The sequence below is a fragment of the Battus philenor genome, unplaced genomic scaffold (assembly GCF_028537555.1).
Source record: "Battus philenor isolate CCGP_79_NKW_IND1 unplaced genomic scaffold, ilBatPhil1.0.hap1 SCAF_6, whole genome shotgun sequence".
Taxonomy (NCBI): Eukaryota; Metazoa; Arthropoda; class Insecta; order Lepidoptera; family Papilionidae; genus Battus; species Battus philenor.
This window is the reverse complement of record NW_027181726.1, coordinates 4,600,276-4,624,913: the sequence shown is the minus strand read 5'-3', so window position 1 is coordinate 4,624,913 and position 24,638 is coordinate 4,600,276. Positions and strand designations below refer to the sequence as shown.

The window sequence follows — 24,638 nt, the reverse complement described above, 5'->3', positions numbered from 1 at the left end:
CAACACATTTTTTATACATGTTACAGCAGCAATTTAATATGTTACGTACGGTAGAAATTAAAACTAATGCGTGCCCGCGCTTTCTCGATATTTCTGTAAGCGTGCGAAAGCTGGACGCTTAACTCTCATAGAAGGCAAAAAATAGAAGAATTTGAGATAAATTCTTGACATTTGGCACCAACAGATATTGGTTTATGTAAAGAATTCCGTGGAGAGCGCCGCCCTAATTCGTAAAGAAACAAAAGACTAACTAGTATACTACAAACTGCTCGCGAAAAATACTCAATTACGCCGGCTATATTGCACGGATTATTTCGTATAATATGGAAAAGCTAATAGTTGTTGCAAAGTGGAGGATAAAAGGGCTGAAATCACGATCACCTACCCTCTGGACTGACGCAAGTACTGCCAATATCTCTATCGTTCGTATTGACAAGCTTAAAGCCTTGTAGAGGCCTCAGGGTTTCTCTATACGTTTGTAATAACGACATCGAAAACCCTTAGATGGAGGCCAGAATATCTATGGGGGAGGCTTTTATTGATCCGTGGACATTCAGCAGCTGAAATGACTGAAATGCGGTTAAATGAGAGTTCATTTTATGTACATTTTATTTGTTCTTCTTTAATCTACAAACACCATTACTAAAGTCCAAATACCGTTTCGTGATTTACTCATGTAGCAGTACATTGCTCATTCGAAGTTTTTCGAAGTTCGTCGCTCTGTTTGCTTATTATCGCTAGCTCCAAAATGTCGTTACGCTGCTTGTTCTGATAGTTAACAGACGTGTACTCCGAAGAAAAGATACTATTTTTATTTTTGTTTTAATTTTTTTGGTAAACATTTTCAAACTTTACTCAATGACTAGGAAAAAAGACAACCTTTAAAGTATAGGATGCTATTAAATACCAACCACAATTGCTGATTTATAAATCACATTTCTTACAATTATCATTTCAGCTTCAGGATATCCACTGTTGCTGGTCTGTGGCTACCCAATGATTTCTGATAGGATCAGTTGTAAGCGGCATGCATCTAACTGCTTCCGGTGATCTTGATAAGGTCGTCTGTTCACTTTATTGGTGGACGTCTTACACTGCGCTTGCAGGTCCGTGGTCTCCACTCCAGAACCTAAAGGGTCCTGCGGTTATACGTTGCGCGCTCTATGTGGTCCGCTCATAGCCATCAATTCAACATCATCATTCAACTTGCTAATCTGCTAGGCTATGCGGGGGTTACTTTCTGGTCGTCTACTTATCTCTTAATAATCTACTAATAATAGTATATTTTATTTTACTTGACCCCATTGTTACGGCGGTATCAATGAACATCGGTCATGGACGATATCGACTTACATTGGTTTGCGGTTGGATTAAAACAAATACACATAGTATAGATCTATGTGCGTGTAGTTTTTTTTGTCGGTATTTAGTGAATAAAAATAGTAATAATCGCATATTACAGTGTTATAATTATGGAAAGCATCATCATCATTACAGGAATATAACGTCTGTTGGACGTGTGTTTCCCTCACAGTTTTCCAAGAGAACTGGTAGGAAGCGACCTGCATCCATCGTCTTTGTTCGACCTTAGCAAATCTGTTCTCTTTGTGGGTGGACGCTTACACTGCGCTGGCTGGTCAGTAGTGATTTTTTAAGAACCTCAAGGCCCCAGCTGCTATTTGTTCTTAGTGTTTTGTGGCCTTGCCACTGCCACTTTAAATTGCCAAACATCTGGCTATAACCATGAAAATGTAAAAATGAAACAAAATATTGGCGAACTACTGTTTTATTTGCCAAATGAACGTGTTTTTGTGCTTGATTATAGATAGTGCTTTTAATTAACTAAGTAACTTTCTTATTTAAGAGTTTTATATTGGAATACACGACTTGAAATAATTATGAATGAATTCACAGTGAATTTTCATGCCGTGAAGGTAAGAGCGAAAGCAATGAAATTTTTCTATAGCAGCTACATCAGCTTATCTGCGGAAAGAACTTCAAAAGTAACATTGGAATAACCTTTTATAATCTGGTTAAGAAGGGTGAAGAGTCTGGGCAATGAAGGTAAAGACAATTGCTATGCAAGGAGGCCTCTACCTAGAACGTGATGAATCCGGCCCCCGACACGGTGAATACATGGAATGCTGAGAAGTTATGTATCTATCAGCTCACATCGCTCTGACGGTAGAAATCATCGTCGCAAAAGTGCTATAGTATTATTGTACCGTTATATTTTATGAAAAGAGACCTAATATCAGTTTGATTGTGTTTTTCGGTACCATTTATATTTTATATACATTACGTAAGCATAGCTTATCTATTATAGATTTTTATTGGTATTAACATACATATGCACACCCATTCATATTCTAGCCTATTTCTGACATGCATACATATTCTTATATTTATACCCGTACTTCATACTTTTCACCGTGACTTGTAATATTAATATTAATAAATTATAGTAATAAAGCCGCCTACGTGCAAATAATTGCTTAAATATTAAATATGTACTAAAAGCTTGAAGATCTCGTCGTTGGACTTGCAATCACGACAAGATCAAAATCACTATTGAATTTTGCGCTAACAGCCAACCAGACCTAAACTATAGCAGGACGCGAAGTAGCTAAAAGCTACGTTTGCATGGGCTCCACCATCATCATGGCTGGAGGCTGCTAAGATATGATTCGGACACGTTGGGTCTTGATTAGATCCTCAGTAGAAAATCTGAATATCTCGCAAAGATCTGAAAAGACTGCAGAATAACCAGAAACACAAATGATCGACTCGTGAGAAAACTGGTACTCTGAATAATATTTTCATATAGAACCGAGACTTGGACGCTGAAAATATTGGATCGTCGGAAAATTACCCCTGGAACGTGCTGATGGAGACGGATGCTCAGAATCCCGTGGCCGCCGCACCGAACCAGGGTTTCGATCCTCAACGAACTTAACACAAAAGAGACTACGAATACAAATCTTCAAGTTCTTTAGACATGTCACTCGTAATGAAGACTCAATGGAACGTTAGTTGGTGCAAGGCTAAGTAAAGAGACAAGAGATCTCATTGACACTATCCAACAGAATGGTCAGGTCTCATCAAAACTGCCACTAAAAAATAAATGAATGCTCTCACTCCGCAAAATTACACGACGAGCAGCGGGGGCACAAGAACCGATCGGGGCATGACCTCGACCACTCTGACAAGAGTGCAAAAGACAGAAGAAGAAAAGAAATTTGAAAACCATTTTGTCATAACTTAGTGTAGCAAATAGATTTACCTAATCAAGAGTTTACTGCACTCGTGTTTTATTCTTCTATCTTTAAATGTAACACTAAGCAGAATGTATCTTGCGATATATAGATGCCATTGTATGTCCAATCAATCAATATTCGCCCAATGCATCTTGATATACTTGATCTAGATTCCGTCCATACTGCACGGATATTGTCTTTCTATTGCATTTAGAATAATTTACGTACTCAAATATTTATTATCAAATAATTCGGGTATAAACAAAGACACATGTACAGATAAAGATAAGTTAATAGGTAGTTTAGAAATGTAGGTTATAACTCACAGGTCACAGGTTTGATTTATAGTGTATTTATTGTGGAAAATAATATCTCTAATGCTGAAATTTAGAAAATTCTGACGTATTTAGTGTTTTATTAAATATTCGAAAGATACGTCCATCAATCTCAGTTGGGCCTTCGTATTAGAAGAGAAAGTTTTTTTTTTGGTAATTAATTACAATGATTAAAGAGGTAATAATATAATGCAATAAGAGAATTAAAGTATTTTCTTGTTATTTATCCACTCCAAAAACTTAAGGTCTCAGCGGCCCTCTGTTCTGCGTGCTATGTGGTCTGCCCAGTATTTCATCTTTTATAAAATTTGATTTGAAAGTTCAATTTTGATAATAATGACATTTAGAAACTTTAATAAGTGCTTTTGTTACCAGTTTATTACTTATAGACATGGTAAACTGAGTTATAAAATTGAGTTTTGGTAGTTATGCGATGATGGAAGACCGATTATAATAAATATTATCCTTTCGTTGCAGCGTTTATAGCGCTGCGATTAATGCAAGCAGTTATAGCGAGAGTCAACGCCGTCTGCCTCCGCTACTTGGACAACTCGCAGCTGGACTCGCTACCTCCGCCGGCCCTTCTGCCCCGAGACACGCGTACCGTCGCCCTCGCCACAAAGAACATCCGTCGCGTCATGGAGGACCGGCATGTTGTCATCGGCAACTTGGAAGCTCTGTTCGGCATCGAAGTGAGTTTTGAATTGATTTGTGTAAAAAAAAAACGAATTTCTTTTTTATTGGCGGAAGGACGAGTAGGCATATTATAAGCTAGTGTCAAACCATTTATAGTCTACAGTGCTGCCGAAACCGAAATGGCGCTACAGAACGCTAGTAACCCTGTCTCACAGAAAACAAATGCTATAATAGCGGATGTCATCTTTTTAATTTTTAACAAGTTTTCCGAATAAATATAATTTTAGCTTATATTTCTCACCCCGTGCCTTATTATTTATAGGTGTCTTATTAATCCACTACATTTCTCGCCATGGATAAAAAATAATTTTAGTGGTTGATGACGTAAAGTGGAGAATCGATTAGTCAATGTTATTCAATATTTAGACAGAGTTGCTGTTGCTTTTCTCGTTAGATTTGTTATTAAAAGTATACTCAATATGGTAAGTACTTTTGACACCAAGAGGATACAATATCATCAAATAAAAATTTCTTTATGATGGAGGTACTGGGCTCACCCCGTTTATTTATTTATTTAATTCATTTTATTCAATTATTAATATTATTTATTTATTCTGTTCATCAAACTTTAAAAACCTATGTCCAAATAAATGAAGCTATGATGAGGTGATACGTAGACGAGCGAAAGTAATTGTCATAGCCAAGCAATTTGGGTAATTTGAAGTGCACTTGGCACTTCTTTGGAACGGTGGTACTTAGGCAGGGAAAATAGCGTGCAGAATTAATGGCTGCTGGAGTCTTAAGAGTAGAGTACACCCACCAGTAAGTGCAGCGTTGGACGCCCCTCAAGGTGGATAGACGGCTTTGTTAAAGTCGCTAAAAGACGTCGGATGCAAACTGATTCCAAGCGGTTCTACTAGAAATATATGGGGCAGCCTTTGTCCAGCTGTAGACGTTCTACGGCTGAAATGATGATGGTGATTGTAATTATTATATATTAACACCAGGACTCCATTTAATTCACTTCCGTAAAGTTTAAAATCCAACCCGTAAGCAGAAAGCTTTGAATGTTTCGTCAGCCGTGTATTTCGGATTAAGGACACGGTACGATAACAATAAAAGAATGCGGTGTGATTTCCCTAACGTTCCGTTCGACCGTTCGGGGAAATCCGTATAGTTTGGGAATCTATCCGATATATCGGGCGCATTATATGCACGTAGCAAATTACTAGCTAACGCTTGCAATTACAAAATAGTGTTTTATACATTATTAGAATTTGACATTCTATTTATATTTATTTTAATGAAAATCGTACATATCCACTGTTGTTTGATATATTTAATTATTTTATATTGTACAAATAAGAATTATTTTTTTAATAATATATGACAAAAGTTATATGATTGAGTCATCGGCCTTTGAACAGCACGCAGAATACTGGTTTTCGAGTAACGTGCACATTTTGTTCCGTGTTTTATGTGTTTGTATTTAAAACATTTCTGGCTGGCCTCATTACGAGGTTCACAGTCGCTCAACGAGCCATGGAGATATCGAATTAGAAATAAGGAGATCCACAGACTAACGAAAGTAACGGACGGCCGCCGGAGCCTAAACGTTCTGTAGCGTAGACGTAAAAACAGTTGAATCGGATTCGAGATTTATTCGTTACGAAAGTTCTTTTTGTCATAAACTTTTTATGATAAAACTCGAGCCCTGATCATAGATATTAAATGTTTTATGAAAAATATGGCATTCGATAACAGCAACTTTTATAATCTCAGAGTAACTCGACCAGTTATATAGAAGGTTATACTCCGGATTTGTTTACGTGATCATATCAGAAATTACGAGATCCGCAGACGAACGAAAGTAATCGAATGGTCCGGTGGATTGGCAATTGGCTGACGCAGTGGGTAGGTAGCGCACAGAATAGGCTGCTTGGACTTTAAGGTTCTGGAATAGAGACCTCAGACCACCAAACGCAGCATAGGATGTCGACTCACAAAGTGGATAGATGACCTTATTAAGGTTATCTGACGACGCTTGACGCAGCCCGCTTCACAACTGTCTTATGGGTTAATCTATGAGGAACCATATGTCTAGTAGTGGACAACTTTTAATAAGCGAAATGATCATCGCTTTTGTTAGTAATAGTTGTGTATTTTATTTCTAATTAGGGTATGTTATTATAACTATTCGTAATACCTACGTATAGGTGCGTAAAGCAATCTAGCATGACGCTGTTGCATCAGTACCTACTCGCGGTTATTGCAATTCCTGTTGACTGTAGAATTATATTAACGTAAATATTAAAAGGCTAATTTTCTAAAAAAGGACTATTCAAAATAGTCATTTTAAAGTTGTTTTATCTCCCGCACTATGTCTAACATTCTATTAGTGTGATTGTATATATAGTTTTTGCAGCAGTTAATGATATTCATTAATAAATGTTCAATGTATGAATCACTACGAAGGCTTTGCTCTATGATCACACGGTACAATTATATTGCGATTATCTTTTACTTTTACTATGTTATATTATCAATAACTTATTACTGACTTAAATTAATAAATAATATTTGTGACGATTATTATATTTATAAATCGTGTAATTGAGACTACATAATTGCCACGAGTCACTTTTAGATGTTTAATGTATATATAACATGGATATATCTCTACATTCCGAAATATTAAAATAGTATTTCGGTAACTTGGAAGTATTGTGTGATGGCTATCATTGTTTTTATTGATCTGCTCGAGAAACGGTATAAGGAGTAAATCGGTAGACTTGTTGATTGAAAAATTTCCAAAAAAAATTACCTGCCTGTTTTAGTTATTTGAAAAAAAAATTAATATCATAAATAAAACCTAATATTGCAAGACCTGAAAAATACTCCACCTAATAGCAATAATTAGGAAATTGTTAATCATCATCACCATCATTATGTCACCCTGTGTAGAGGTCCACTGCAAAGCGTAGATTTCCCCTACAGATCGCCATAACGACCGTTCATGCGCTGGCGCTTATTCGCGCGCGTCTACGGCTAAATTGTTAATATTTGGATATTATTGTTATTGTAGGGACTTATTATGAGAGACTAAAAATGAATACCAACAATATTCACATGCGTGCTTACATTACATTCGCTCAACGAGCCGTGGAGAAGGCTGGAATACTTTTCAGAGATCGAGGCAAGAATGAGGAAATCAGTAGACAAACGAATGTAACCCACATAGTCCAGCGAATTAGCAAGTTGTAGTATAGCAAAGGACGCGCAGAATAGTTGGCCGCTTGGACCTTAAAGTAAATACCATTGACCGGCAAACGAAGCGCAGGATTTCCACCCACTAGATAGACGGATGATCTTCTCTCTTCTTTTTTCAAATTTATGGGCTGCAATGATTATTATTTACTTTAATTTTACACTTTGCTTTAATGTAAATGTGATAGTTTATTTACAAGAGATTTTTCTGTTTTTCCAGGCGACGGAGCCGACGAGTTTCTATGCAGTGTATGACGGGCACGCAGGTTCCGCAGCGGCGACGTACTGCGCGGCCCATTTGCATCAATACCTAGTGGAAAGCCGCGACTTCCAGACTGACCTGCAGCGTGCCGTACGGGAAGCCTTCCTGAGAACAGACGCACAGTTCGTGAGGAAAAGCAATCATAAGGTATCGGTTGTTGTCATCGCTACCTTAGCTTTCGGGCCTCACCGGAAAAGCGGATGAAAGACGATCATGTCCAACCACCTGATACAACAATAGCCGAATCAATACGCACCGCCGAAGACCGGCACAGATGGCGTAACATAGCATTACAATTTTTTCAGAAAGGTCACTTTTATCAGAGAGAAATACAACACAAGGAAAAGAGAGAGAGAGAGAGAGATCTTTAGTATTCTACTCCTATTTCACATTAGTACAAAAGAGAGTAGAAAAGAGAGTTACCTTTAATATGTGTACGATTCGTGGAAGTTGATCAATATGTTAAAAAATGTGTTACCAAAATCATTGTACCGCGGCTTAGCTATTAGCGTCGCGAGACCGGGAAAAGCATCGGCTGTTTCGACCGTCTGCTGTTAGCGTTCACGGTCACAACCTTCATGTTTTTTTTTCCTAAGCCTCATCTCATCATCTCAGCGGTTTCATTACCATTGTAACGGTATTTACACAGAATATTAGGATTTGTGTGATAAAATTTTAAGCTAAAATTAAATAATAAAACTCGAGTTTGTACTAATTATACGGTTGACCTTCTGTCATAATTCAGAACACATAACAGTATTTTTTTTTAAACAAATAATATTTACTTTATCGAACAAAATTATTACCACCTGCATAAATATTTAATTTTTTTTCTTCGACTTTATGTTTACCGAATATTTAATTCGTTTTCGTAAATTTTGTAAATATTTGATATTGTCACTTTATATTTAACCTGTCAAGTGTTTTTTTTTTTGGAAATTATCCGAACTTGAAAAAGCCTTAATTCAGATTTTCCTTAAGTTATTATTATTGTTATTCGAGACAGAGCGAAAGACACGAAAGAAAATCACGGGGACTATATATTTTAAAAGAAAGTTAAATTACATATTTAATTATCATTGCGATAGTCTGGAGGCGAATATCTTAGTCTTGCTAGCGCTGCTCGATCACCTTGGCATGTATTCACACCAGTGCAGTGGTACCCCGGTAGAGGACTGAGACTTGCGATCGGAGGTCATCAGTTCGATTCCCGAGATACAATTTTATATAATTTACAGTTTGTGCAATAATTATACGGCATTGCTACTGCTAACAAACAAGTTTCCAGAGGATGGGCATGCGTGTCGCTAACTCGCCTGCCAAGTGTGGAATTATGGTATACTCTCCCCGTAGGTATTGCATTGAGTGTCTATCCGCTGAAAAGCGAAGAGAGAAAGGGCGTCACTTATGCGACTGCGCCACAGGTTACTAAATGCAACAAGAGATGTTATCTTGGTTTAAACTGTCGTTTAGTAAGCGTACGCTATTACGACTCAAGAATGTTAAATAAGAGATGTTTTTAACAGCGCATGTGTGGAGGGAGCACGGCAGTGGCGGTGGTGGTGCGAGGGCGTTTGTTGCTGGCAGCGTGGGCCGGCGACTCGCTGGCGCTACTAGCAAAGCGCATGCGTCTTATGCAACTTGTACACCCGCACAAGCCGGACCGGGAGGTGTGTTTCTGAAGACAATCATATTTATTATTTAAGTCGCAGATGTCCAATGCCGGATATAGGTTTCCTCTTATAGATTTACAAAAGAACTGGTCGTAAAAGACCTGGATCTAAGTTTTCCGACGATCTAAAAGTTAACCATCAACTTTGTGGTTTAACATCCTACACTGGCTGGTTGGTTCCTGATTTTCATCCACAACAACTAAACAAAGATCATAATTTATAACAGATATATTATCTTGGCTAACTGCAGCATCTAATAATAGAATAGCTTCATATTTATTTTATTAAATCAATTGTTATAATTTACTACAATATAATAAGCTTATACACTATTTTAGAACAAATTGCACAAAATTAAATTTTTGGTAAAAATCAACAATACAAAGGCATGGTTGAAGTCTTTTATGATAATTTAATCCATTGGGATACTATTGTTTAGGGACAATTCAGTCAAAATTAAAAAAAAATTAGAACATATATTCACACTGAAGAGATTTATAGGGGATGGAGTAAATGGTTTAAGATTCAAAAGATGTTCACCTTAAAGATCGTCGACTCCATCATCAACGACCAGTTATCATTATGATCATTTCCGCCGTTAGATATTGTTATTTGACTATGCCACTCATAGATTACCAATATGACATTCACCTAGCATCTGAAAAAAGCACATAAAAGCGAGAGTCCTGTTTTTGATAAACCTGTAAAATCAGTAAATAATAACATTTCTGACCAAAACTGAATACTTATGAATGATTTCATCTTTGGCTTATTAAAAAATAACCTTATTTCAATTTCAGTGACAGCGATCGCATATCTTAAGGCTTTGTTTTTAATCGTTTATGATTCCATAGCGTCTGAATTTTTTAAATGTAAATTTAAATATTAAGTACCTCCTTCAAACGCTCACAGATTTCTTTCATATCTCCAGCTTTGCCTATCAAACTTCTTTTTTGCCTTAATAGTTTACACACATTTTTTCATACTTTGGTATATCAGGCTCTGGAATAAATTGCCATCTAAAACACGAATAATTGGTAGATACGGGCTTTGTCTTTTGACAACCCCAGGGTGGGCAGTAACGTGAAGTAGTCGATATGCCTTATTAAGAAAAAAAAAGAAAGAAAAAGCATATCTAAGACGCCGGGGAAATTCAGCTTCTACTCTTCGTGTAACTCTACACCCCCTCCAGAGTACGTATCTACAAGATTTCTGCTGTCACCACTAATTTTTGATACTTAACATAAAATATTCGTATTCTAGATTAAGTCGATACAAGTTTATGATTACAATAATTAACGAAGTTTTGCTTCCAGGATGAAAGATTGAGGATAGAGTCGTCCGGAGGAACTGTTATACATTACGGTACGTGGCGGGTCAACGGTCAGCTGGCAGTCTCTAGAGCTATCGGTAAGCATTAAAAATTTTTAATTCGAGCTATTAGTTTTACTTAAACCCTAACATTATAGACGCGCCATATCTGAAATCGCCACAAGAAGCAAGCCAAAGAAGATATAATAAGATACTATAGGATATCTTGAAATATACATTTCTTGGCTTGGCTTCATAAAAGGGCTCAAGGCCATCCAGTGAACGAATGGAGAAGACTACGCTCAGAGTTTCGCTGCGCAACCGAATAAGGGATAGGGAGATCCGAAGAGGAATCCAGGTCACCGACGTAGCTCGAAGAATTGTTCGTTTGAAGTGGTAGTGGTCGGGGCATATCGCTCATGGGGCCGAAAGGTGACCGAGTGGCAACCATAAGCCGGTAGACGCGGCGTTGGTAGGCCCCTCTGTACCGACGATTTAATTAAAGTCGCGGAAAATCGCTAGATGCGGGCAGCGCAACACCGGTAACGGACCTTCTAGACTAAGTTTCATGTAAAGACCACGGATCGGCAAGCACGAAGTAGAACGACCATCATGCAATGATCACATGACATTGGTGGTGTTTACAACCGGTACTGTTAGATCTAAGGAAGACGCCTCTGTTCACCAATAGATATCCAGCGACAGAAATGATGACGATATAAGTAAACCTTTTTGAAATATTCGCCTTGCTTTTATAGTAATTACATGTGTTTATATGCAATAAATCAAATGCGTAATAGCGTACACAAGTGTTGCCATAAAATTATTTCAGTAATAAATCATATAAACGTTACCTCTAGGCGACTATAAGATGAAATAAATAAAGTCAGTGGGGCGATAAGGCGGGTGTAATCGCTTGTTATATTGTTAGTAGGCTCGGAGGTGCGCAGTCATTCCTTACAATGGACCACGATCGTTGCCGGCGTGTGTCCGCTATTATGCAGTTAGTGAGCCTCACGGGGTGGGAGAGGATACCCGTCGTCCTTTTTACAATAGCCTCTCTAATTTTACTTGTGTTTTGATATACTCATGAGGGAAATGTAAACACGTCATCTATTAGCCTCCATTGTACGTGCCCCATACGGGGAATCGTTTATAATTACTTTTGATTCATAAATAATGATAAAGCGAAGCTATAAGAATTTTTTTAAACCAATCTAAACAAATAACTTTCTTTAGATTTTTCTGCGGATATTATTTTACTGGATTATAGTTAGAATCATTTCTTTTCAAGGCTTATAAATTATTTAAAATATAACCTTTTTTTTAAAACAAAACCATTTTAAAATACGCCAGTATTTAATTTGCAGTTTCAAATAAAATAAGCTGTTTTATTTTTAATTTGCATTGATTTTAAAATCTTTTTATTCTGTAATGATTGTATGATAATTCATTTTATTTTCATTTTCCAACGATTTTAAGTCATTTTAAAATACTTTAAAATGAAAAGTAATGCAAAGATTTAATTAGGTAATGAACATGAATTACAAATTTTACAGGATGATTTGCAAGTTGGCAGTTATTTTACGACTGTATGTTATAAAAAAAAATCTTTCATCTCACTTAACGTCAGTTGCTTTTATTTACGTCAGAAGTATGAAAAATAAATATCTACAAATATTGTTCATAAGGCATATAGTTATGAAGTTTAAGAAGCGATTGACAATATATGGTTTTAATACACGTATGAGATGCTTATGCTCAGCTGTGGACGTCATTTAGCTTAAATGATGACGGACGATAATTGGGTAATGTCAGGCCTTTTTATTTTATTGACAGTCGGTGCGAACGAATGTTATTATCATTCTCAAACAAATATCTTTATAAATTTTTCCTTTTTTTATTTTGTTTCTATGCTTTAAATGTTTCTTGCAAGTAAAAAGTAAGTATGTATCAATAATAATTTATATGTAGGCAGGTTTGTATGTACAAGTTAACTAAATGCTTATTGCCATTCTCCTATTTCCATACCATGGTTGTCGGGAAGAAATTGTCACGTGTGATAGAACCGCCTATTGTAATTTTTTCTTTATCTTTGTGCAAGTATACATTCTAATAAGTGCAATAAAGTTTATTAAATTAATTTATGGCAATGAGTAATTGGGAAAAATGAAAATGTTAACATTTTAACTGTTGTCGTGCGTGATGTGTACGAAAGTCCTTTCTATCACCTCTGGTTTCTAACACCTACACAAGAGTTTGAATGGCAGATATCCATGACTCTTTATGTTATTAATTTATTCAATGATGTAGCATTATTTTGTGTTTCGTTTTAACTGGACTCAAACTTCTTTTTATTTATATTATAATTATAATTTCTGATAATGATACGAATCACAATTGTATCACAAATATGGGTAGCTTCCTAAAATAAAAATAATTGTACTTTGACTTAGAGGTAATGGGGAATGTATTGATTTGAAAATAAATTACGACGATTATTATTAAAAGCCGCACAATGGCTATTTGTGCGCTCAAACACCTCCCCTAAGCCAAATCTTTGAGACAATACAACTGTTTAATTTACAACTCAATTGGAGTGCGTGCGCCGGGCGCCGACGGGTCGCCGGCGACACCCCTCGTCGGGCCCCGTCCCTAACTGCGAGCCCCACTTTACCAAACTTTATCGATCACCCGGACACTATGCATTTTTGTAAAGAAGGTCAAGTCCCGTATTGCATCGAATTTTTGTTATATGGCGGTATTTTTTCGCCACTATTACACAAGTTATAAATACTCAACAAAACGCTTTGTGTTCCTTTACACACAACACATTATAAAAAAAACATCAAATATAAAGAGAAAATTATTAATAAAATATTTTCAGTATTTTTAGTAATGTGTATATTTTACTTAAATTTGGCAATTAAATGCATGCGATTAATGAGCAGTTATTTATTACATAGGAATAATTTTAAAATACGTGATGCCAAGATATTAATCTTTAAAAATCATCAATTAATATATGTAACTTGTTTTTATCACATTTTTAATGTTTTAAAAGTAAATGAAACGATCTCGTTGTGATTTAGGTTGAACGATCTAGCCTATTCCGAGTAAGAATAATAATGATTACCGGTGTTCTAGCCGTGGAAGCTCTCCCCCGTAGATTTCCTATGAGACCGGTTGGTAGTGGCCTGCATCCCTCGACTTCCGACGACTTTGTAAAAACAAAAAAACTAATAATTATTTCAGGAGTTAAATTTCATACTTTACATCTCATTACTACTTTACATCTATCATCTTCATTAAAAGAGTTTATTATTTGGTATGTAGCTGTCACCAGTAGAAATTAATGCTCTAATATATATATAAATCTAAAAAGAAGTTTACGTGTGATACGATATACACCGAAAATGTGGAGCAATAATGTGAAAGTTTTGAAATAAGGAGCAGCAATACATTGCCAAAACAAGTAGTGTATTGCTAAGGAGTTACGCACAGTTCAAGGAATAACGAATTATAAAAAAGTTTTCCTTGTGAGTTGCTACGCATGATCTCAGTACAAACATGACGATGTCTCAGATAACAATGCATTCTATGCGTAATACCTTTCGATTTTATGGATTATACATTTTTTAGTTTCATTATAATTTTGTATTTTCATTATCATTAAGTACATATAGTAATAATACTCAATAGTAACATTTATATATAAATATATTTCCCATTAAATTATGATGTAACAATACTAAAGCTATGGGAGAAAATAAAAACATATCAGACATCGTGCGACTCGTGTTTTAATTGGTTATTTTATAAAACATATATGTATGCATATGCTATAATAATTATTATTGAGGAAAATGTGACGTGTTGTAAATGATGATTTTTTATGCATTTTTAAATACCAAAAATAAGTCATTGGAAGAAGGTTTAACGGGTATGACGACCGTCGAAATTTGTCCTGAAACTACCTCCGTGATGTAAATGTTCTAACATCCCTTGATGTGGCGTCAGCTAAACATAAACTCCTTGTTTAACATAATTAAATTGTTTTAAAATATCGATTTGAAATAACGTTTGATCTGGATAAGATATGCATGTCCATTCAATCTTTTTCTTGTTTTGTTTTGTCACATTCCTGTCGCTTACATTTAAAAAAAATTCTTTTGTCATTATTGTAAAATAGTTTCAAGCCAAAAGTTGTTTACATTAAATGTATAGATATTGCGACAGTTCGATGGTCATTTTCCGTTCCAACTAACACGTAGTTACTCCCTGAGCAATCGCGATCAAATCAATCGATTTTGTACTCTATGGGAGATTAAGTTTCGATGCGTTTGGCCCCCGGTTCTCCCCTCTGGTTTTATTGTAAGTTATCCTCTAACTTTCACGCAACATCGATATGGCACGGTTGCTGTTTACGAATTCGCATTTTACTTTTATTGGTCATTTTATTTGTAATGCATTTTTTTTGTGTAATGCTCAATATGTTATATGACCGAAGATTGAACAGGCGACCAACAATTTAAGAGTAATTTGTTAAGTAGATGCATCAACATTTTTTTTACGAAACTGTAATGACACGGGTCAATTGACTGCCCTAGTTGCGTTATTCTTATTAGGTATTTTTAAAGTTTTAAAAACAGTAAGAATATGAACGTAAGATTGTAGGAATTAAATAACATACGTTTGTATTACAATCAATATGAAATTGAAGTTAATCGCCAAATGTAAAAAATACTGATGAATTATTTTTATGCTTTCGTTAAGATACGAAAAAGGTTCTTATGGAGGTAAAAAATATCTGAAAATAATAAAAAACTACGCTCTTCTTATATCCGCATCACAGAGTAAATTCAAACACATACGATGTAATCATAAAAAAATTTCGTGTTCCATAAAGCAGTACAATGAAAAGGTAACGTCATTACTAAAGTCTTCCGTGTACGAAGAGGAAAACTCCTTTTTATCAGTAATCTTTGTTAATTTTTAAGACATGCATAATTTGTTTTCTCTTGAACTAGTAGGCAGCCATTATGTAATATATTTTATATGAGTATACATTTCCTCTGTCTATTATGTATATATAGTAAAGGATAATTAATTAATTCTAAAATAAATATACATTACTTGAAACCATATACGGTGTAAATTGAGAGCACATAGCTTTTTGAAATGTAGCTCCGGGATGTACTTAAGATGGTTAAGAAGGAGTATAGAAAGACTGAGATCAATACGAATTTGATTCTTATAGTACTTTTGTACTACTGTTTAATTTGTCATTGGTTTTAGTCCTACCACTCGTAAAGATAAAACGGATGTGACAAGTCTTTGTAAGTCAAAGACAATGGAGACAGAAAAAACTCTTTAGTATGTGACCTAGAATGACGAAAAACATGGAATAGGTGTTCTGCTAAGAGACACGATTCAAAGCGTTTTGTTTTTTGAATATCAGTTCTAAAAAACAACTGATGTTGAAAAAAGTTTTAATATTTTACTTTGCTCTAGTTAAGTATAATGTTTCAAAAACCTAAATATACCTCCACGTTTGTATTTTTACGGCAGCGCTTTTACTTTTTAACACGTCCAATGTGAAGAAAAACCTTTTAGAAATTTCTTGCTCTTTCTGTATTAAACATAGGTTTATTTAAAAATGTTTTTAAATAATTCATAGGACATCTATAATTGTTCGTTTTTTTCTATTTTTTACACAACTGTCAGAGTAAAAGAACTATTTTCTTTGTGGGTTAGCGTAAAACTGAACCATACAAGTATTTTTTATGAAAAAATTGTAAATAACTTTTTTTATAAGAATACGGTTACTTTATGAACATATATTTTCCATCAAAAAATAATTATTTCATAACATTAATATTTACGTACTTTTTTGGTTAAAATCTATGTCCTATGCAATAAAAAATATTGTTTGGAAAAAAAATACATTTCGATTGCTGAATACTTTTGACAGACTTCCTAACTTTTCGGCGAAGAAAAAAGATTTATCTCATCGTGAAAAATTTGTTACTTCTATTAGCATAAAGGAAAACTTTTTGTGCTGTTAATATATTTAGAGAATTATTTATTGTGGCAGTATAGCTTACGACGATTTTGCAGGCGATGCGAAATACAAGCCATATGTGACGGCGCGACCTGAGTTCACCCTCGTGGAGTTAGATGGAGATGAAGACTTCGTGGTGTTGGCTAGTGATGGCCTGTGGGACTTTGTCAACGAAGACATGGTAGCACACTCAATATACACACAGGTGGCCGCAAATCCAGGTAAGTTTAAGCATGTTGTTTTACATATTTATATAGGCTGTGTGTAATGACAATGAAAACAGTTTTTTGTTTAAACTTTTAAAAGTTTGATGTAAGAATTTTTTTTAACAAAAAGTAGTATTTTCTTTAAAAAGTACGCCAATATAACGTTTTAACAATTTTTATCAGCAGTTTTCAGATTACTTATATATACACGGTGACATGATATTGAAAAAAAAAGATAGTATAAGTATGGATTTGTAGTCATGGTAATAGATAGAACGTCAAATTTTGCTTAGAATTTATTTCCTTTTTCAATCAGAAAATAGATGATATTTATTTAATTACTGCTTTCTGTTCTATCACCCGATTTCAGCTTAACGTATATATCTTAAATAAAGTGAATTCAATTTGAAATTTCAGAAAAATATCCTTTAAAATATTGTAACCTAATTTCCAATTATTTCATAAGAAATAATTTGTTTACTTCGAACAAAGGCTCGATTGTGTATAAAAATAGCACAGAGCGGTTTAAATTGAATACACGCGTTGAACTTGACCGAGCCGGTCCACGGCGGCTGAGTCACGTACACAGGATAGAACCGTTTTCAGCAGTAGCAACATCGTACGCGATAATGCATTCAAGCCGCAAACTGCCCATTACCTACATTGTGCACCTCATTGAACCCTGCCATTGTTGCTCTGTTTGATTGTTATCTCATCCCGCTCGCTTATTTATAAATAACCTACAATTTTAACTACATACGGATGATATAAACGGCTGTCTAAGACGTGTTGATATACCTTAAAATGAGAAAACAAGGAAGCTTTTAGTAATAGGCCACGCTCAACATACCGTTGGCGTTTGTCACCGAAATATAATGTTACATCTCACCATCATCCTATCAGCCAATACCCGGCCATTGCAAGACATAATGCTCCTTCAAAAATCGACACTACAACCTTAAACTATTTAATTGCTCCATATAGTGTCTACCCAGTAATTATATTAGCTATGTATGTTGTCTTACATATTTAAAAGGTTTATAATAATAATTTAAATTAATATTTTACATTTTATACTAACTGCCCTGACAGACTTTGTACAGTCAAAAGATAGGCCGTCATATTCCAATAGATGAAGAAGCTAAAAGGGTTAGAGCACGGTCACCCACTCGCTAAAACAGGTGAATCCAGAGCTATGCATTAAACCGGTAGTGGGGGAGGGTCGCTTTAAGATTCCGCCATCTGAATATGTCGCTTTCAAGCCGTCATGTATGGGTCATAATGAAATGGAACTAGCTGGAATTACACGGTTACAAAAGTGCACAACAAAGTGTATATTGTATGGCTATATAAAAGTTTTGGAATTCAGAAAATCCCGGAGAAATATGGCAGTGGAGACGTTTGACTATGACTTCCAGTCAGCACGCCCACTGTTGGACATAGGCCTCCCCTATAGATTACTTATAGGACCCATTGAATTTGGAATTTCGTCTTTATAATAAAAAACGATATAATATGCTTTATAGTCAAACACATTTTTTGTTTGATTTCATCCTAAGACTACTTTTTTTTTATTGTCGTAAAATATTTTAGGTCTAAAAACAAATCTTTAATTTACTATGTGGATTGTGGGATATAATGGGAAAAGTAGTGTAGTTTTTAGTATATTTCTCTTCATCGCCTTGTTCTCTTGCAGTAAACGAAAATATGAAAATAAAATCGCCTAATTGGCTGAACCGTCGTCGAGTTTTTTTGTATCAAATACCCCATTTGGCTATTATTTTTTTATAAATGTTATAAGAGAGACGATTTGTACACTCGCATCTAATGGAATTACAAAAATAAAGTTATAAATGGATAATTTTCGGTAATAAAAATATGAACGAGTTTTAAGTACAATTATTGAGATGCGTTTTTGTAATGTGGCGGTAGACGATTTGTAGACACAATCGCCTTCGTTTGCGTCTGTTTCGTTGACACGTTTGTGTCACAATAAACCTTTGTGAATGCCAAGTCCCTTCAATCGTCCAAAACTACGAGATCCTGTGCTAGTTAAAGAGTGTCGTATGTCGATTTTCACACCCGGAGGTCTTCGTATTCTGGTGTAGTTACACGGGTGCCCTTAAGTCTACGTAAAGTGTCTTTAATGGATCAAAACGCTCGGGGTTCAAAGAGCTTTCATGTTGTTCACAGGAATTTTTGTCGTTCTGTAAATATTAGGGCTTTTCATTGAGCCACTTCTGCGGGCGTACAGGGGTAATCCCAGAGACTTGAGTGATTGTTTCATGTTCATGAGTGCATTGGTTTTTATGATTCAGAATTTCTGGTTCATGGATTGTAATAGCTCAGAATTTTAACATTTACCTGTATATAGGACAATAGTGATGCGTCATGTTTATAATTTAGTTTTAAAATAACGGTTAACTATTGTTTTCGTGAGAATTCATTAAAGATAAATCCATGTAGTTGTATGTACCTACCTGTTAATTAATATTTCGTTAAATCATTTTCTGTTTAAGCCATCAATCAGTCTCATCAAAACTTTGGCTGTGTCCATGTAAATATAATAAGTCGAACCCTGACAACTAACTCTTGACTTTTAACTAAATTCTGAAGTGGTTGTAATAATTATTGAAGTAAATAAATAATCTGGTATATTTTCATGTTCATTATACTTCTCTGTATTTATAAACTGATTTAGTTGTAAACGTTTTAAAAATAAAATTGTACCAAATATTACTTTTGAATTTGGAACCTGTCATTTTAATATGATTGTTAATTGTTGCTTTTTTACCTCTGCGCCAATGTATTGTAAAATATTTTGTGATGCTAAGAAGGAGCGGTTTACGGATGAAATTTTTTTTACAACTGAACAATATTTTAAAAAAGAAAATGCTGAAAGCTTCACAATTAGTTAAGTGTACAAAGTGGGCATTGTACAAACTTCAGTGATGGGATGATGGGGTGTTAGCTATGAAGGAGCCATATTTTTGTGAAAAAAGGAGTCAAAACATTAGCACAACTGTATCAGAATACCATTTTAAACCCTTCAACAACAATACTAACTTGCACTTTGTAAGGTAAAAGTACCAAAGGAAAACACAAAGTTTAATAACCAAGAATAGGCCTTTCAGCAAGGCTTGGCGTCGGGACAGAACGACCCAGTATTGGCTAGAAACAAACGTTCCGGACTCTATCAGAGCTGAAGACTGGCCGTCATCTATTCCGGATCTTAATCCCCAATAGATTAAGACCAGGAATAACAGGTTTTGATTTATTGTCAGGTTTACAGAGTAAGGCTTGCGCTAAACGTTAAGATAATTTGGAGTCGTTAAAACAACTCATAGGTGTGTGACACTATTGATAACTGCCTTCAACGTTTGAAGGGCTGAATTGCAGGCAACATAGACCACTTGGACTGAGCTTTACATATTCTTAATGTTTTCTTTTTATTAATGTATTAAATTTACACAATGTACCAGTAATGAATGTTACGTATCATAAAAATGTCTTTGCAACAAAGTTCAAGACTAAGTTTGTATAATATGAGATTTTCACCTGTTTATATTTATCACCTATTACTCATCATGATATAATTGAGGCCTAGGGCTTACAGACTTCAAATTTGGTACGAATATTATATTCTCCTAGTAAAGATCGAGTAAGAATAGATTTCACGAAATTCCCGCGTAAAGAGGTTGATGGGGCGTTCATTAAGTTTGCAAAACGGGGCTGAGGATAACTATTATGTTTATATATTTTTATTTACATGGCCAATTTGTTTTTTATGCACGAGTAAGTATATATATAAAACTTATATGTTTTTATACAAATTTGTCTTTTTATCTATTTAATAGAAGATATTAATCAGCTTTAACCGGAAGTTTGCGCTTGGAGACTGCTAGGAGACAGGTGTCTTGTCTTTTACGTGGGAAATTGTCTCTTCAAGAGATTTTGCATTATTGCAAAGGCCTTGCTAACATTTCTTTTTCAAAAGTGTCTCACACTCCGAGTAAACTAGAATCATAAATATAACAAAAATAAAAATGTAGGTTTATCCGTTATCGTCCGTTGAATATAAATCAGCTAATATGAGTGTGCCGCGTGACCCGTCCGTGTTTGTCGCAGTTGTGACATCTTCAAGTTTGAATCGCGCGAATGATGATTTACGAGGCGCAATTTCGTTTCTCGGCTTGCTGTCAATTAGTCAATGCAAACGCTGTCCTCGACGTGACCGGGCCATTCACGCCGCAATGCACACCGGTCGTCGCGGCGACGGGAAGCGTCTGCACGCGTTTTATGCTGTTCTCCGTCCCTCCTTTGTTCGAGTGGCTCTTGCGAAAAGCACTAAGGCAAATAACAAAAGTGTATTTTATGTTCCGTAACGAGATTGCGGCTGTGCCTAGATATCAGGCTCTGCGGGCTGTGGTCAGCCCAGCGACTTTGTGTCGTAATTGCTTCGGAAGTGGGGAAGTGGAGAAATTGGATACTTTGTTTTCGCTTCGCCCCCCGTGGCGGCGCGATCCGTCTAGACCCGCGCGGATCGTCGCGAAGCCTTTCTAATTACCGGCTTTGTTAGCCGTGTATTTAAATACGTCCACGTTCTAGCGGTTGATGAATTACTAAACAAATGACTGGCTGGTTTTAATTACTACGTTGATTTGTCATGTGATACAATATGATTCGTATTATGTTTCTAGCCAAAGTTACTGTCCTCATTAATTAGACTTTCTTTCGCTTTCGCTATTTTACTTATGTGTAATAGTTATTATAGATGGCCACTGGGGCCTTAAGTTAAAGATTGGAGAACACGGATCGGCAAGTGAAGTACAACCTTCACTCAGAAGGTGGATAGACGATCATTTGAAGGTCATCGGTAGATCCAGGCCGCTTCTTACCGCTTCTATTGTAAATATATGGGAGTTCATCAGTAGACATCTTACTTTAAAATAATAACGATGATGCAATTATAATGAACATTTTAAATAAAATAGCGTTTATCTCATTTGTGTAAAAGTTAATTGAATAAAAAATTTATCACGCCCTAAAAGACTTCCGTGCACATTAAAATTACACTTGAGTGGACACGAAAGGGGTTTATTGGATTATGAATTTTGGGAGCTTAAACAGACGGGGGGCGATGTACGGGACGACCGCGGTCCCCGGAGATGGGTAGATTATGTCCCTCCGTTACCTGGCAGCTCTCTTGATCTCTTTATTTTTGACATATGGTGGTCCAATATATTTTAACAGCTGACTCAACATATGCGATTAACACCATGCGTCGTGTTTCACTTAGATTGAATTAAATCTATCATATAGTTACAATAAAAATAATAAAAAATATTTACAATTAAAAAACATAAATTGATGTTATCCGTATTATGTATTGGGGGTAAAAATATACAAGGTGATTGATTATTGTCGTAAAACATTCAAAGGAGTGAATCCAACAGGTGATTTGTAAACAAAAAGCTTTAAAGCTTTTTAAAAAATTTTAGAATCACGTGTACAAGTCTGCAGTGAGAGATTGTAAAAATAATTTATTTTAATATGTAGCAATCCGAATTATAAAAACGCCTTTTCTCATATTATCATTAAGTTGTTTGCTATTTCGAAAACCGTTGATTTTTGGATAGGGTGTTTCGTATTTTAACCGAGAGTATATGTATACTACATATCCTGTGTATTATAACATTTAGTGCTGTTTACCTTAGCTGGTAAACACGAAAAAAACTTGTTAAGTATGCCTATTTTATAAACTAAGTTGACACAAATTGTTAGAAAGGTAGTATTGTTCAATTATAAATGACGTTGGTCCTTTTCTAGAATTATTCAGATGTTAATTCCCCTATAAAGCCATGGGGTGATAATACATCGCCATCCTGTCGGGTGGCCACAGTTCTTTTTTTCAGAGGACAGCTACTCTGCTTGCAAAATAAAACTTACATCATTGTTCAGATCTGTAACAATTATAGATTTACGTCCCAAATCTAAAAATGCATTAAAAATATTTTAAATTCTTTGAGTTTTTTTTAACAAATAAAACAATGGCTGTTTTACATGTTAACAATTCAAAAACGATGCCATCAAATATATCCATTGTGTCTATTTTGTGATGACTTCACTAAAGTTATGTTCATTATTTGCACACATGCCGACTGAATAGCTGTATTGTACAAGAATAGATTTTCGTTTGTTGACAACGATTTTTATGTTTGGTTTTAAATATTTACAATTTTTTGTGACCTTGTTTGCATATGTTTTTTTATGCAGAATATTATATATTTAAATAATATTTTTAACCTTATATTACATAATGTAGAATCGGTACAAAAAATAGAATAATAAATGGTGTTGTTAAGGTGGCCGGAAGACGCCTGATGCAGGCCTTCTATCTACCGGTCCTATTGAAAGCCAATGGTGGAGGAATATATCCATCAGTAGACAGACGTCTTACAGCTGAAATGATAATAATGATGATGATGTATAATATTTATAAAGATAAAAATTTTATCTCCTAAAATGGTTTCGCCATAGAGATGTCCGTAAGTCGCAGTCTTGTATGAGTCCAATGACTTCATATCGCACTTTAGGAAGCCAGTTAGTATATCCATACTGTATTTACTGAGCAGTATTACTACTAAAGAACAGTTTGTCTTATTGGGTTAGTTATAACGAGCTAAGAATGTCTTGCACCTGTGACCTCGCCTTCACCTGGTCAAGCTAAAACAGGGGATTTGAAATTGTTTGCTTTAATTGTGGCGATAACGTCTATCGGCTTATATCATGATGATGAGGTATAGGAAATAGGTAGGGAGTAAATTGAAATACAGCAAAATTCAATATTGAAATATACATAAAAATGTATTAGTCAATGCCTTTATATTACAAAAGTATGGGAGTAAAGTTAACACCTACTTTCCTTGATTGTCATAAATGTAGTATGGTGACATTAGTGTTGGCAGTGCTAGCGCCCAGCCGGCGATCGATGCCCGATAACATTGTGCTGGTTGATAGAGCGGTAACTGATTATTTACGCCGCTTGGTGCAAGCGTACCGGGAGGCTGCAGGCACCCGGTGGCACTGCACTAGCTGTTTTATTGAGAGACCGCCATATTTTCTAATTTAAAAACTCATCAACTGATCTAAATTAACAATAAGGCAATAGATTAGTTTTATCTTTTAAGTTTTATTAGAATTAATTGTAATTTCTAATTAATTTAGTTTACTGCAGTTGAGTGTTTTTAGCGAGTGTAAGTTAGAGCATTGATAATTTATTATTGATAGTTCTTTTTGAAATTGCGAAATTTCCGATCGCACAGTATTCTTCTATTTTGTAGTAATTATTCTGCATAAAATATCAACAGAATGATAGTGCACATAGACGTACACATTTAAAAACATACATTTTTCAATATTATATTTTTTAACTGCCAAATTGGCAATAAATAATAATAAATGGTTAATAAAAAAAGTACGACACATCATTTGAAAAAAAAATTGACTCCATTTGCCAAATATTTTTTTTAATTTTGGTTAACGAAGTCATCTCGATGACAAATATTTAATTGAAATATTTTTTGAAGTTTGCTTATCCAGATAATGGATGGATAGAAGTTTGAAT

The 24,638-nt window shown here is 35.2% G+C and overlaps 1 protein-coding gene across 1 annotated transcript in view; it reads left to right on the top strand.

The window, feature by feature from the left end:
* Positions 1-24,638, top strand: part of LOC137930634 (uncharacterized) — a 115,093-nt gene that overhangs the window by 14,116 nt on the left and 76,339 nt on the right. Inside the window, exons 3-7 of the mRNA XM_068773943.1 lie at positions 4,070-4,284; positions 7,716-7,904; positions 9,284-9,427; positions 10,747-10,840; positions 16,862-17,026. Of these exons, the coding sequence (XP_068630044.1) occupies positions 4,070-4,284; positions 7,716-7,904; positions 9,284-9,427; positions 10,747-10,840; positions 16,862-17,026 (807 nt within the window). The remainder of the gene's footprint in view (positions 1-4,069; positions 4,285-7,715; positions 7,905-9,283; positions 9,428-10,746; positions 10,841-16,861; positions 17,027-24,638) is intronic.